The following is a 16,676-nucleotide window of genomic DNA, read 5'->3' as shown; positions in this document are numbered from 1 at the left end:
AAAGGTACCATTTTTGCACTCGACACCACCTGGATTTTTTTTTTCAAAAATTTTTTTCGGTCCGACCTGGGTTTTAAATTTTCAGGCCATGTTTAAATTATATGTATTTGTAATTTTTATACCTAATGGCCATTTAAAATATTTGGTTTTAATATATTCGGCCCGGGTATTTTTTCAAAAGAAAATTTTGGGCCCGGCCCGGTATCTAAGAAAATTAAAATACGGCCCGGCCCGTAAATTCAGCCAAGTTTAGGGCCGGGCCTGCAGGTCTCAGCTAATAATTAATGGATTGTCAAGTCAAGATTTTTCGGTAATTGTTTTATGATCAGAGTTTGTAATCAGAAAACCTGGAATCCTCTTTTTAAGATTTATAATAAACAGAACCCGTTTTAAAATTTTCAGGAATCGGTTCTAACAGAAAAGGATTTATTGACTTTTTAACATTTTTAATTGTTTTACCAGAGTAAAATTTAAAAGTATTTATAAAACCAATTTACACAAGTTTAGTTTTGTTATGGAATATTTTTTTATAATATTATAAGATATAAAATAAATTTAAATAAAGTTATAATTATTTATTTATTTAATCATTCATCATAATTATACACATAGCCCGGCCCGCCCAAAAGCTCTGCCCGCGGGCCAGAATTTTTTTTAAATAAATTAAAACGGGCCAGGATCGGATAAAAATGTCGCTAAAAAATTATTGGCCGGGTATTTAGATAGAAAAATATCGAGCCGTGCTTTATAATGGATGAAATGATAATTATGAATAAAAATATAATAATTATAAATAAAAAAAAATAGAATAATATATCTTTTATATATAAAAAATAATTTCAAATAATTTTATTCTATATAAAATTCTAGGCTGACCATTTAGAAAAATATTTAAGAAAAGCCCTGACATTTTTTGATATATTTTTTTGAATTTCAGGCTAATATTTTGATTAATATTATTTTAAAAAAATTTTTAACTAATAATATAGTTTTTTTTTAAAATTAATCAAAGTTAACACAATGATATATAAAAGATTGTTATAGAAATCGATCGATATTAGGGAGAAGTCTTAATTTACATTGAGAAAAAATTAGGATTATAGTTTAGAATAGATATTAAGTAAATTTTTAACAATAGAGATGGGTCTAATTTTTCCTAAATTTTTGGCCAGGTCTCGGGAAAATTTTTTAGAAAATATTGAGCCAAAATTTGGGCAATATTTTTAATTGGACCGAGCCGAACCGGACAAAATATTTAGCGGATCGGGCCGGTCACCTTATGCAAAAAATTTTAACTATATATTTTTTCTTTAAAAAAAAATACAGAAATTCAAAAGTGTTCAATAAAAACTTACAAAATTGTTTAATAAATTTTAATGAAATAATTATATCAACGCAAGACATAGCCCGATCTTCATTTCAAGTTTATAATAATAATCAGCCATAAATATTTATGCAAAATATTTTTAGAGCGAAAATGACAAACATGGGATGTATAACGTGGGAACATATAATAATAACAAAATATTTCTACGAAAGATAAATTATTACCTCTCTAAAATGAGTTCCAACATGAAGGATGAGTTAAATGACATCTTGGCAATTAATCAAGAAAACCTAATTAAAATTATTGGATTGTCCGTCAACAAGGATATTAATTATATCATGTACGAATATTGTTCTCGAGGAAATCTGCAAAGATTTTTAAATAGTGATCTTAACATAGATATGAATCTGAAATATTCTTTTGTAATGGATTTAGTTAATGTAAGTATTATGATTTGATCCTCCTAAAAAAATATTTTAATCAGGGAATGTTGTATTTGCATAACTCACCTATTAAATCGCATGGAAGATTACGATCAGATAATTGTCTTTTGAATTCCAAATTTATAATTAAAATAACTGATTTTGGATTAGATTCTCTGCAGAATTTTTTCCACTCAAATCAAAAGGAAATGACTAAATTATGGCACCCTCCAGAATTTTTGAGGAATGTACATCCAATCAATGGTAAGAATATGATCTTACAGTGCAAATACGCATGAAAGTTGGAGTTTTTAATGGACAGATTAAAGGATTAGCTTTTACATCTTATTCTACCCAGAGCTGTGAACCCTCCTTCTAAAAAAGGGTTCTGGTTCGGGTTTGGGTTCAGAGAAAAATCTCTGAAACTGGTAAGGGTTTAGGTAGGTTTAGGGTTCGGTGTTCAAAATTTTTAACTTATACAAAATGGATAAACTAAAACTATTCCACGAAAAATATTTTCATAAAAAACTTTTTTAATATTGAAAATAAAAAAAAACAATGATGTTTTAAATATTTAATATGTTTTTTTATAAATACTTTACATATTATTTTATTTAATGCTATTCAAATTTTTTTAAATAAAATTAAATTAAATCAAATTAAATCAAATCAAATCAAATTAAAATTAAAATAATTTAAAATAAAAATAAAATAAAATAAAATAAAATAAAATAAAATAAAATAAAATAAAATAAAATAAAATAAAATAAAATAAAATAAAATAAAATAAAATAAAATAAAATAAAATAAAATAAAATAAAATAAAATAAAATAAAATAAAATAAAATAAAATAAAATAAAATAAAACAAAACAAAATAAAATAAAATAAAATAAAATAAATTAAAATGAAATGAAATGAAATGAAATGTATTGAAATGAAATGAAATGAAATGAAATGAAATGAAATGAAATGAAATGAAATGAAATGAAATGAAATGAAATGAAATGAAATGAAATGAAATGAAATGAAATGAAATGAAATGAAATGAAATGAAATGAAATGAAATGAAATGAAATGAAATGAAATGAAATGAAATGAAATGAAATGAAATGAAATGAAATGAAATGAAATGAAATGAAATGAAATGAAATGAAATGAAATGAAATGAAATGAAATGAAATGAAATGAAATGAAATGAAATGAAATGAAATGAAATGAAATGAAATGAAATGAAATGAAATAAAATGAAATAAAATAAAATGAAATGAAAATAATCAAAAAAATTTAAAGATTTTTTAAAAACTCTTGAACCCTGAACCCTACATTTTAAAAGAGATACGTGTTCAGAGTTCTGGTTTAATAAAATATGAGTGTTCGAAGGGTTCTGGTTCACAGCCCTGATTCTAACTAAGCTATATATACACTTCATTTTTTTTATTAACTTGTAATATTTCTTTTATATGTTGTCATTTTTATGTAATTCCCACTCCATTTCTCACATTTTCAAATCATCTTTGTTTATTTAAAACACCAGTTTATGAGACGCCCACTTCATATATTTTTTTCACTTATTTACATCTGATATTCATCTAAAAGTCCCTAGAGCGATTTTAAAATAATTCATATCCAATTTTTCTATTCATCACAAAATGTATTTCAGCATCTGTAGAGTACCTATATCCAATAAATTTTTAGATAATTTTCGCCCTAAACTTTTGTGGATCTTTTTAATTTATATGTAAAATTCATACAAAATAACTAAAAGTTCGAAGTTTGATAGCAAATTGAAATTTACAGGTATCTATGAATAATGAAATATATTTCTGGTCAAATTTGAAAATTGATCTCAGTGATTGATTTAAAATCAACCGAATCCCAAATGGATTCCATATCCCAATATGCCATATACAGTGTTGTGATGATTTAATGAAACATATTGACGATTTAATTTAAACACATGCATATATAATTATATTATTTCTTTTGTTGTATTTGTAAAGATTATAATCATATATGCATATGTTTAAATTAAATCGTCAATATTTTCATTAAATCATCACATCACTGTATATAATTATTTCATATTTTTTTTTTTCAATTTAAATAAATATATTGTAAATTATTTTCAGTATACAATTATTTCTTTATTTAAATTGTGATTTCATTTAATTTCCTGTGGTTAAAATTTGTAAAACTTTTATATAATAAAAAAAAAATTATTAAAAATGACGGGTTATATCATTTCCACAAAGTAACTTTTAACGTAATTTTTTTTTAATTAAACTTTAACTAGCTATTTTTGAAATGATATAACTAATAGCTGTGAATAGTTGCCTTTTTAAGGGTGTAACCAGTAACTGTAAATAGTTATTTTTTAAACGCTTAACAATATTATAATATATACATATCTCTATCTGATCTGATACCTCTTTTTCAATGCCAGATTTTATGTAATCTCTTTGCTCTCCTTATCCTGCTCTCTTTTTATTCCAAATATGTTCAGGCTAACTCCGAACGTAACTTTTATATAGCATTCGCAAAGAAATTTATCTCCTGTTCTAGTTATGAATAAAATTTGGCTCCCCTACCACAACAAATATGTGTCGATACTTCTTAATTACCCCCCATTCCATTTTTAGATCACTTACTTCTTATCTGCGCTATGTCGCTTTAGCCAAACCTATTAAAATTTACTTCTTATTTCTTGAGATCATATATAAAATCTAATTGAATAAATATTTTAGCATTTTTTATTTTTTAAACAAAGGAACACAAATGGGTGACGTTTATAGCTTTGGAATTGTATTACAAGAGATTATATTAAGGACACTACCATATAATAAAAATTTTGTTGATTTTAACCTTTCAAAAATTGACCTGGTTAATATGATAAAAAATATTAAGTCCCCAAGAAAGGGTAAACTTTATCGTCCTCGTATCCCGCAGGATAGTTGTTCCAAAGAGATGAAAGAGATTATGGAAAAATGCTGGGTAGAAGATCCAAATTTGAGACCAACGTTTAAAGAGATATCTATTGAATTTAACAATCTATTAAATTTGGAGAATATTAATGTTAATTATGTGAAAAATATGGTCGAACGATTGACATTATATAACAAAAATCTAGAAAAGGTTATTAAAGAAAAAACGGAGAAAATTGTAGGTGAACAAGAGAAGGTGGAAAATCTTTTGTCCGCTATGTTACCAAAGTATGATCATGTTTAAATTATGCGTGTAGTAAATAATAATAATAATAAATTTGTCTCTTTATTACCATTCCTTAGTGCCCTCTATCCCTATATATTAACCCCTCTACTTCAAAAAAAATGAATAAGTTGTTTTGGGAAAAATTTACATAAACTTTAATTAGGTGGCATTTTAATCGTTTTTAAAATGGATCAATATAATTATTATTTTTTATATTATATTTTAAAAAGTTTCTCACATAACAATGTACAATTTTTATTGAACGAGTGATATTATTTGAAATTTAAAGCTTTAATTTTTAACCTATTATTATTTGAAATTTTTCACATCAGCTTTATTATAACATATCTTTTTAAAATTGGTTTTCTATTATTAGCTAATAGCTAATAATTTTAGTATATTATTACTCATTTCTTCAAAAATTTCCATTTTTATCCTGATTTTAGTGTTATAGTTGTCATCGTATTAAACATGAATTTGAATCTAAAATAAAACTATTTTTAAATATTTAAACAATTCTTATATATTTCTAAATATTTATAAAATAATAATATTCTAAGTTACAAATTCTTGTTTAGGTTTGTCATACATCCTTTTAAGGAGAATAGAGTTGTTTTTATTCGAACTAAAAGTTTTGAATATTTATAAATTTACCACAAATTCTCATACCCATGCTATACCCTCCCCTTTCCAGCACCCTTAAGATAAATAAAAAAAACATGTTAATAAATATCAAAGAATTAATATATATTCTATATCGGTTGTTGTTGGAGACTATTACATAATCTTTATCTTGGCATTGAAACTCATTTAAAATATATTATTTATTTTTTAAAAAACTCATATTTAGAGCAATCATTGAATCATTAAAAATAGGGCAATCATACATTTGCCAATCTTATGAATCGGTAACCATATATTTCAGCGAAATTCACAAATTTTCAGAAATTTCTTCAATAAATTCTCCTGAATATGTTTCATTTTTTTTTATAATTAAGATTTTATTTATTTTTAGATTGTTAAACTTTTAAACGATATATACTCATTTTTGGATGAAATATCTTCGCACTTTGACGTATATAAAGTATTATGATTTTAAATTAATTTATAATATATATTCGTAAAATTAGTTTATTAGTCAACGAAATAAAACAAAAAATAATACATTTGTCTATTCTTTGATAATAAAATAATTGAAATGAAGAATCTTAAAATGGCTTACAAGATATGATTATAAAGCGAACTTTTTAAATTCCCACCTGCATTCAATTAAATGTCCTTTAAATCAAAATAATAAACTGTAGTAATAACGTTATTGAGATAAAATTATTTGCCTACTTTGCCTTTCAATTTAGTTTTATATGATGAGGAAACCATTCCATCATAATTTACAATAATCTATACTTGGCATTATATAAAATCATTTTTAAAAATAAATTTTATATAAATAAGTCTTTTGTAATTTTCTAGCATAAGAAATGATATGAAAAATATTTTTAAAAATAAAATATTATTGGAAATTCCATAAATGTTTAAAAATTATATACGTTGTGAAGATATAAATGATTTACCACATAATTTTACAGCTAAAACCCTGTTATTGTTTAAGTAAATCAAAATCAATAAATAATTTTTTATGCTCCCCTCCCCCTCCTTTTAAATAATATTAATGCTCGTTAATTTTTGTAGGTTGAAACTATACGTGATTCTTATATGGTGGCATCGGGAGTTCCTGTAAAAAATGGAAATGATCATTCAAATGAAATAGCTCTCATGTCATTGCAGATTATAAATTCGATCAAAAATAAAAAAATTGATTATCTACGAAATTGTGATCTACAATTCAAGATCGGAATCCATTCAGGTTGAAAATTATATAAATTTAAAATGATCAAATATTTTACAAATGAAGATATAAAAATAAGGTTTGAAAGTGATTTTTTTTGTTTTTTATTTAAATTCATAAGAATAAAAAAGTAATGAAATAATTGGGAACTAAATTGAAAATATTCTACCAAAAGAAAAATAGGGATTATGCTCGGAAAATAATATGGAAAATTTTTTTTTCATAATGAATATCAAAGTATAAATTCTACATTCAACGCTGAGAAAAATTTTTTTTAAGAGTTTTGTACAATTTTCTTTTTAAACTAATTTTTCCCCTTGTCAAATAATTCTTTTCTACTCCTCGAATAAATATAAATTTTAATTTATTTGGTTTAATTTTACATCCCCTCCCCCCAGGGTTTTCTTTTGAATACAGTCTCTCCATAAAATTATTCTATGCAGTGCAACTAATGTGTGGATTATATCCCTTTGAGAATCCCCCCCCCCATTTTGAAATATCTAAAATAATAAATTATTACCTTCTCTAAAACTTTTAAACATGTCATATCATGGTGATCCAGGATATCAACACAACTGTACTACCGCTGTCACAAGTACGAGCTAAAACCAGCAGGCAAATAGAAACTTTCCTCTGTATGATGGCAAAAGAACAATCAAACTCTTGGGGAGGGCATAGAGCCATTCATGGGCATGTTTGCAGGTCTGATAAGTTATTAATAGTTGAAGATCAGGTGCATCAATGAGAAAAGTCTTACAATTTTTTATGATAAGGCAGAGCAAAATAGTTTATGGGGGCAAAGAATAACGGCCTGTTGAGGGGGGGGGGGGGTGCTCATGATTTTATGGCGAATTCTATAATGAAATAAGAAGATATTATTTACGATATTTAAGATAAATATAATAATCGAGAAGGGAGGAGATCTGAAAAATGTGAAAGCTCAAAACCTTCCATCTTAGAGGTTAGCGAGATCAATTATTAATTTCTTTCGGAAAAATGATAACTTTTTGATAATTTTGCCTCAATGGCTAATATCAACGAGATCCTAAAAATGTTCAAATTTTTTGGAAAATAAAAAAAAATTTAAGAGGTAAAATATTTGATGATGAGAAATGTCCTCGATACCTGGTATTAGTAGAATTGTCGATAAAAAGCTTAATGATATCCTGAGACACGGCAATTTCATGATTAAGATCTTGTAAAGATGGTGGAATAAGGAGAGAATATCTCAAATTTGCTAAAGACCAAAGTATGGGAGATTATTTGATAAGGGTAATGGAGCTTAACGTATGTTAAAGAATGGCAAAGGAATTCATTATCGAAAGAAGTCATTATCGAACCAAAAATTAAGGATTATATTAAAACGACCCTTTAAAGGAGCAATAAAGTTATCAATACCCAGAAAGTCTGCCTTTTGGATATGCTCTTGGGACTATGAGGAGGAGCCCATGCCTTTGGCGCTACAATTTTATTTTGATTTAAAATATAATTCTAAAGTATTTTGTCTTATTTTTCTTCTCTCTCTCATGTTTTCTTCTGATATATATTTTTATAACGTAAGATTCTATTTTTTACTTTAAACCCTTTTTAATTAAAATAACTTAACCCTTGTTTTAAATTTGAGGTTTGAATAACATTAATTAATTCATTTTTTCAACTATCATAGTTAAATAATCTTTCTTTATTGTTGAATTTATTTATTTTAGGTCCATGCGCCGCTGGAGTTATAGGAACAGCAATACCTCGTTATTGTTTATTTGGTGATACAATCAATATTGCATCAAGGATGGAATCATTTGGACTACGTATATATCTAATTGCATTTTATTCAGTATGATTTTTTTTTAAAAATTTTTAGCAATGAAAATTCAAATTAGCGAATTTACAAAATGTTTGCTTGATACCTATCATGGTTATGAATATGAAGAACGTGGATTTATAAATATCAAGGTGTAAATATAAATCATTAAAAAGCTTTCATATCATTTTCCTTTGATAATATGTACAAATCATAATGTGTGCCCCCTTACTCCTTAGCCACAATAAGTCGTCTCTACCACTAATTACTAAGATTTAACATCTCCACTTAAATTTAACTTTCGCGATAATATTTATATAAATATCTTGACTTTCAGCCAATAGATGGGAGGGGGTCTTCGGCTGGGGCGAAATGATGGATTCCAAGAGGAAGAGAAAAATGCAGCATTTGATCCAATAAATTTGTGTTTATAAAAGTTTTCTGATAGATGTAGCAAACAGATATAAAAATATAGGGTTAATTTAAGAAATAAATTACCCTTTAATGATTTCCTCTCAGCCAAACTATTTTAGTCTATTATCTATTATTCAATCATTCTTATATGTTTCTCACTCTTAAATATGAAATATAATATTTTAAGACCGGATGCTCTTCCTGGCTCCAACTAATTGTGAATAAAAAAATTCACACGATAATTTAGGCTAGTATTGCAAGGAAGATGATTAAGATTATTATTCACACTTGTGACATATCCTATGAGATATGATATCCATGAGGATCCGGAATTTCTCAATACTGTAGTTGATTTAAAAATTATTTGATCGGAAATCTATTCCGGAATGTATTAGAGTACTTATCCAACGAATTTCTTGTCACGACACTGTATATTTTTTCCCCATTTAAATACCTTAATAATTGATATAAAATAAAATTGATTGATTCAAAAGTTGAAGGCAAAATTGTTTGAAATTCCCAGTGGGTGTTATTCTACACATGCTAAAATACTTTTCTGGTCAAATAATCATTTTCAAATTTAAAGGTCGCCCTTAGTAATTTTAAAAAATTATATTCCAAATCGCGTGAATTATACTTATCCCAACCAAATACAGATATTATTTTGGAAATGTTGTAATTTGTAAATAAATACTTAATCTATTTATATTTATTATTACAGGGAAAAGGGATGATTAGAACCTACTGGCTACTCGGGAAAAAAGATTTAAAACCACTTTGTTAAATGACTCTATAATTATTATATTACCTTAATGTTTTTATATAAAGCCTTAATTATAAAACATAGATCATTGTCATTATATATATCGAAAGCTTTTTCTTCATAAATATAATTTAGATACCTTTTAACTTTGTTTGTAAATTGTAACTAATAAAAAAAAAATTAGAATACTAAATTGGATTTGTTGTAAATATGCATCATTTTAGGTTATATAAGTTTAATATTCAATTTTACAAGAATAGTGGAGGAGACCAGGAATGTTATGAGTCCAGGTTTGGAGGGCATTCGCCTCCTGTACTTTATTATAAGCTAACACCTAAAATGCTTAATTATTTTTCAGTCATGTAAATGCGACTATAAATAAAAAGCTCGAAGTTCATTTAATCTTTTTATAAAATAAAATACATATTATCCTGTAAATTAAATTTTAAATATTTTATCTTTAACAAAAACTTATATTGCTTAACTAGTTGCATTAACAGTATTGCTAAGCATCCTGTTTAGAACGTGTTGACAAACACCTATCAAGATCACCCAATAATCTCTTATTTAATAGGTTGTTATCTACCAACTTAAGATTTTAAACTATTTAATTATATTCTTGCACTTGAGTCTTTTATCAATATTTTAAGGGAAAAATTTAACATTTCGAAGATTCCGCCCTTGCTGACGTAATGTCTAAAAATAATATGATTTTTTTAAACATTGTGCCCCAATTAAATTAATACCAATTATACTTTGGCATAAATCTTTCAATTCTAAAAATAATTTAAATAAACTTTATAGATTGAGAGATTATATAATGTTTTCTACAAATTTGGTTATTCCAGGGGCGTCACTAGTAGAGGTCTGCTGGGCGGGGTTTCGGCCCGCCGCGCCCACCCATCTATTTGGGCGGGCAGATGGGCGGGTAAAAAAATTTTCGAAAATTGGCAGGCGGGCGGGTTAAAAAAATTTGAAACTATGGGCGGTCTGGGCGGGCGGGTTAAGAAATTTAAAGAATGGGCGGGCGGGTTAAGGAAATTTAAAATTTTTGTTCAAAAACAAACTAAAAAAAATAATTGTTTAAATGATCTATAACAATATTTCTTTTTTTATTGTACCAATCGTTTTTTTTAATCATGTAATAAACACAACAATAAAACTTTTTTCTTGGAATAAATAAACATTTTTGTCTATTAAAAATTTCCTTTTATGAGAATGTAATAAAACTTTTCTCTTAAAATTTCATTTTTTTGGGTTTGCTTTGCACTGCATTGTATTATTTTATTTTAGTAATAATTGTTTATCTTTATAATTGCCCTTTTCATTTTTATTTTATTATATAATATACAAATTTTATTTATTATAGCATAATTTTTAATAAATAAATATATTTTAATTTAATTTTTATTTAAATTTTATTATGAAAAAAAGAAAATATATCTAAAAAATAAAAAATAATTTATATAAATTAAAAGAAAATTCAAATAATATAAAACCAAATCTTCAATGTGGAAACAATTTAAAATCATTTTCGATGAAAATGACAAAAAGCTAGATTGGATTGGCTGCAATGATTGCGAATCTATCTTTAAATATAATAATGTTCATCTGCAAATTTTGAAGATTTGATAGATAATAAAAAAATATCCGGATATTTTCAAAAAGACAATTCTCAATTAAACAAAACGATAAAATCGGGTCTAATCGCCAATTTTGTAGAATATTGCGTTAGATATTAGGTTTTAATTTTTAATAAATAATTCTTTTATTTTTTTTTGGCCATTTCAAGCCATTCAAGGACCAGAATTTGTAAATATTTTACAAAGATTTTTAGATTTAGGGGCCACATATGGAAAATTGGAAGCCGAAAAAATTATTCCTTGCCCCACAACCGTTAGCAGGCACATATCCAAAGTTACTGAGGATCTTAAGGAAATATTATTTCCTAAAATTGGGGAAATATTAAATTTTATAAGCAGGCTTGGGTTTAAAAATTTTTATAAATAATGGGCGGGCGGGTAAAAATTTTAGATTAATGGGCGGCGGTTAAAGAATTTTAGACAAATTATATTTTTTTTTGAAAACTATTGGCGGGCGAGTTAAATTTTACCCTCCTAATGCAGACCTCTAGTCACTAGCCTTTACAATTTCAGGGTTTTTATAATTATTTTTAAAATTACCTATTTTAGCTAACATTACCTAAAATTACCTTTTTTTTAGCAGTATAAAAAATTAATTTTTTAAATTTTGAGGGGACACTTCAAATTTTTCAGGGCTCCCTCTAATTCTATCAACAGGATCCAAAATTATGTATGTTCAAATTTGGACAAATAAAAGATCTTTCTACCATTTTATCACTTGCTAGAATGTATGTTGTAGTTCCAATGATAAAAAACAAGTTGTAGCCAATCGATTCCTTTGTTCCCGTTCACTCTAAATCCATCATAGTTTTAAGTCTAAGTATAGCATCTTTATCGATCCATGGGACAAAAATAAGGTTGCGTAACTATCGTTTCGTTTTACTCCGTGAGAACTTATTGCTTGCTATTAAAGAATTTTTAGGTAGGGAATTTTTCATATTCCCGCACGACAATGCTTAAGCTTACCGTGATAGAGAACTTGTGGATCTGCTTCAAGAGAAACTCCAAATTTTATTTTACCTACTCTTTAGCCCCTAAAAGAGATGGAGCATCTTTCAGGAATGGTTTATTAAACCCACATACGCGAGTTGGTCATCTCAAACATCGACTTGTGGAAGAATGGAATCGTTTTGATCAAGGAATTGATCGTGCAATCAATAAATGGCATTATCGCTTTAGAGTTGTATTCGAGCTAATGGCTGTCATTTTGAACATCATCAGCTTTAAAGAACAACACTTGACTAAACTTAATTCTAATTGTTAATGTTTTCATGTTTTTGTCAAATTGTAAAATTTAATAAAAAATATAAGAAAATAAATTTTGGAGTTGTTAAAGAAGTGCGCTTTAGTAGCATAGCTAATCGCTAGCTACTTTAAAGAAAATTGCGATCGCGGTAGATCGCTCTATTTTAGAGAATAACTAAGCAGCGCGTTGCTTCCCTATTTTAGAATTTCATAATCATTATAAACTGAAATATTAAAATTAATTTTAATTTATTAAAAATTTATATTTCAAAAAATTAACAAACCGCTAATAGAAATATGCATGTAAGATAATTTAGAGGCAGAAGATAATAACAAAATTTCATTAAAAATGATATTATGGAATTCCTTTCCTCAAATTTGCAAAATATTTTGAAATAAAAAAAATTAATATAGGATTTAATATTAGATGCATAAAATATGGTTCAATAAATCAAGCAGCTTGAATTTAAAATAATATGTATTGATATTATTCATAATTTTAATAAATTATTATCTACTGTTAATTTAGAATGTCCACACCTAAAATTTCAGAGATTAAGAGATGCCTTGATAATATTGATAGAAGAAGATATATTCAATAAATCAAATTTAATAATTTAATTGATTAAGCCTATAATATAAAAATCAAATGTTAAAAATTGATAAAGCCGTAATAATTTTAAAATTGAAACAGTTCTGTCAATTTATTGGGCGATAATTCTTTATTTATCAATCTGATTACAATCATTTGGTACTAAGATATCCTGCTCAAAAAAGTAAATGGCAAGAATTTTTGATAAGAAACAAAATATTTTTTAATATTATATCTATCAGAAGATTGTTGGGACTAATGAAGGTAAAATCTAGTATTTATATTCTGATCTTTTATAAATTTAATTGAAAATAGCCTCTAAATAGGTATTTGTAATATTGAATAACTTAATACCAAGAAATGACTAAACTACTAATTGCTAAAAACAACGAATTTCCAGTTAAATTGCGAATTACCTTGACTAAATTACGAATTGCGCAAATAATTAAGACAAAATGATGTAATTCCCAGTTTAGTCATTTTTATCCAACATTAATTACGGCAATTCTTAGTTTAGACATTTTAATTTAATATTAATGACGATAATTTGTAGTTTAGTCATTTTAATTTAACAATAAATTCAGTAATTTAGTTTTGTCATTTTAACATATTATAAAATAGGGCAATTCGTAGTTGAGCCATTAACATTATATATAGCAATTCGTAGTTTAGTCGTTTTAATTTAAATTAATTATAACAATTAACACGTTCGTCATTTTCATTAAAAATTAATTCGGCTATTGTAGTTTAGTCATTTAAATTTGTTAAGATAATCGGATTGGGTTTTTTTTTTCACTGTCTATTAACTTAATATTTATATTTACCTTACGGACTGTTTTCTATTATTTTACAGTGGCGTCGCTAGGGGGGGGCGCGCAGGGGCTCGAGCCTCCTAAAAAATTTGAATAGCCCCCCTGAAGCAAATTTTTTTTTAATGACTCTTTAATATCCCTTTGAACTAAAAATAAATTTTTTTAATTGCCCCCTGAACTATTTCTTTTATAATTCTATTGAGTAATATATAGATTTAATTTTATTATTTAAAAATTAATAAAACTATCTAAATTTTTATTAAATGAATACTATTTTAATTATTAGATTAGATTATACATATAAATTATATGTTCACTCTGTCAGCTTGCAATCAAATTCTGTGTTAAAAATATATCAATATCAATAACTAAATATTAATTTAGCATTAACAGTTGAAGCTTAATTGACTTTTATTATTTAAATTATTATATAACCTTAAATAAATATAATCATTTATTAATTGAAAATTAACAAATTTAATATTGTAATTAGCGGAGTTCAAAACACTAATCAACTATATTTAGATTTTTAATTATAATTATCATGTCTCTTCCTAAAATTATTTTCAAGGTCTAAATCCAAATGAGTATAAGATATTTATTTATAAAAAGTAAGTAGATAAATAGTTTATAATCCTTTATAATATATAATTATTTATAAAATATTAGGTAAAATGCCAATTTTTACAGACATTTTTAAAGTTATATAATATATTATAGTTAATAATTTTAAAATTTTGATAATAAATATAAGTAACAATTCGCATTTAATTGTTTAACGCCATCTATTTATTAAATATATTAGTAAAAATTAAATTTCTTATTATTCATCCCACAATGGATGTAATAAATTAGATATCTTTTCTTTTTTTTACGTGTTTTTAGGAAAGCTATTTTCTTCTTCTTTGAAAAACATTTTTGAGTTAAATTTTTAATACGAATATATTTTTGATATTATTACAATCTCATTTCTAATATGGCATCCTTGCCGTGTAAATAACTCAAAACTTCAATATTTGCATAATTTCTTCTAAAGATTTTTACTGTTTTTGTTTTATCAATTTATCTAACATAATAAATTCTGATATGGGTTACCATCGTGAGTGTCATGACCTTTTGTCAATGTAAATTGTTAGAATTATATAGCCTTATGTGGTTTTTAAAAACCATTATCAATTGAGGCATATGTATGAATTAATTAACCTTTTTTATCAATTGTAATAATTTACGCAAAATTTTTTTATATCAGCAATCGAAAATATTTTATACTGTAATAAATAGATTTTGTATTAAAAAATATTATTTTTAGAAATTTATTGTATTGTTTTAATTATTTATATGCTAGTTTATTTTGTATGCAAAATATTATAAATGACAAAATAATTCAGAATAATTGTCTAGAGTTAGCATATTTTAAAAATGTATAATATATTAATATAAAACCCGGCCGAAGGCCGGCAAAAGCGGGCCAAAGGCCCGCAAACTAAAGGGGTAGGGGGCGAAGCCCCCATAAAAAATTTTTTAGCTGAGCCCCCTGAGATTGTAAAGGCTAGCGACGCCCCTGTTATTTTACATTATATTAACTTAATATTTACCCAACGAACTGATTTTAATATTTCTTTCACCTTATATAATATTAATTTAATAGTTTCTTCGATTGTTATTACTAAATTGAATTTTGTAAAGTATATATAGACATAAAATTTATTAGATTTAGTTAGTTATATTTTTAAATTAATAAAATTAAAATAAATTTAGTCTTGTTTTTGTTATTTTATTTTACTCTCTACAACTTCAGCAAAATTTAACAATATATAAGGCAAATCGCAGTAACTATTATATATATTTAAAGGTATATTTTTTTATCATCGCCAAGTCTAAATCGGCAATTACTAAGTATAAGCGTTGATCGCTCAACATTTGCACATGAGTCAATGGGGTATTTAATTTTTTTAAATATGAAAAATTATCAAAGGTACTCATTTGCATATTTAATGAATTAAAATGATATTTAATGGGTTTACATTATCTATCTCACATGGACTTATTACCTTGATATCCATTTGCTTAGACAATTTTAACATTTTAAATAGATGATTTAATTTCAAAATTGAATAATATAATATAATTATAATCCATAAAGAAAATTATATTTTAATTTTCTTGTTGTTTTAGAAAGAGTAGCACACTCTGCTTATTATTAAAAAAGTATCGTGCTATAGCTGCAAAAAAGATAGCGCGCTACTTGTAGTGGGTTAATTTAACAACTCTAGTTGAGAGTGATAAAATTCATCAGACACATTCTGGCTTTCTGATAAGGTGAAAATGAATAAATTGATTTTAATTAGTAGGTTTATATATATATTGTACATCTTTTTAAATAAAAAAAGTGACGAAATTCTAAAATATATAATTATTTATATTTTCTTTTTTATATAGTGACATAATTTGGAGATCAATTAAATCTCCAAGGTGGTGCTGTTGGCTCGATTTGAGACGTTAAAAACATTCAACTCAATATTTAATCCAGAAAGTTATTAAGCAAGCCTGAAGATTTTGTTCATAGATGGCACAAAGGCTTGGATATTTATTAGCAAAATTTCGA

General features: G+C 25.6%; 1 protein-coding gene across 1 annotated transcript; it reads left to right on the top strand.

The window, feature by feature from the left end:
• The first annotated feature begins 1,677 nt into the window (after positions 1-1,677).
• On the top strand, positions 1,678-9,874 carry LOC135926510 (atrial natriuretic peptide receptor 1-like). The gene is made up of 9 exons (XM_065462415.1): positions 1,678-1,767; positions 1,812-2,013; positions 4,519-4,960; positions 5,809-5,932; positions 5,974-6,042; positions 6,648-6,822; positions 8,511-8,609; positions 8,663-8,754; positions 9,738-9,874. Exons 1-9 carry the CDS (start codon positions 1,729-1,731, stop codon positions 9,798-9,800), a joined length of 1,305 nt encoding a protein of 434 aa, XP_065318487.1. The 5' UTR covers positions 1,678-1,728; the 3' UTR covers positions 9,801-9,874.
• Positions 9,875-16,676: the final 6,802 nt, after the last annotated feature.

The sequence above is a fragment of the Gordionus sp. m RMFG-2023 genome, chromosome 3 (assembly GCF_954871325.1).
Source record: "Gordionus sp. m RMFG-2023 chromosome 3, tfGorSpeb1-WG-v2, whole genome shotgun sequence".
NCBI classification, from domain to species: domain Eukaryota; kingdom Metazoa; phylum Nematomorpha; class Gordioida; order Chordodea; family Parachordodidae; genus Gordionus; species Gordionus sp. m RMFG-2023.
Note: the sequence above shows the minus strand (reverse complement) of the source record. Positions and strands in the feature narration are given on the sequence as shown.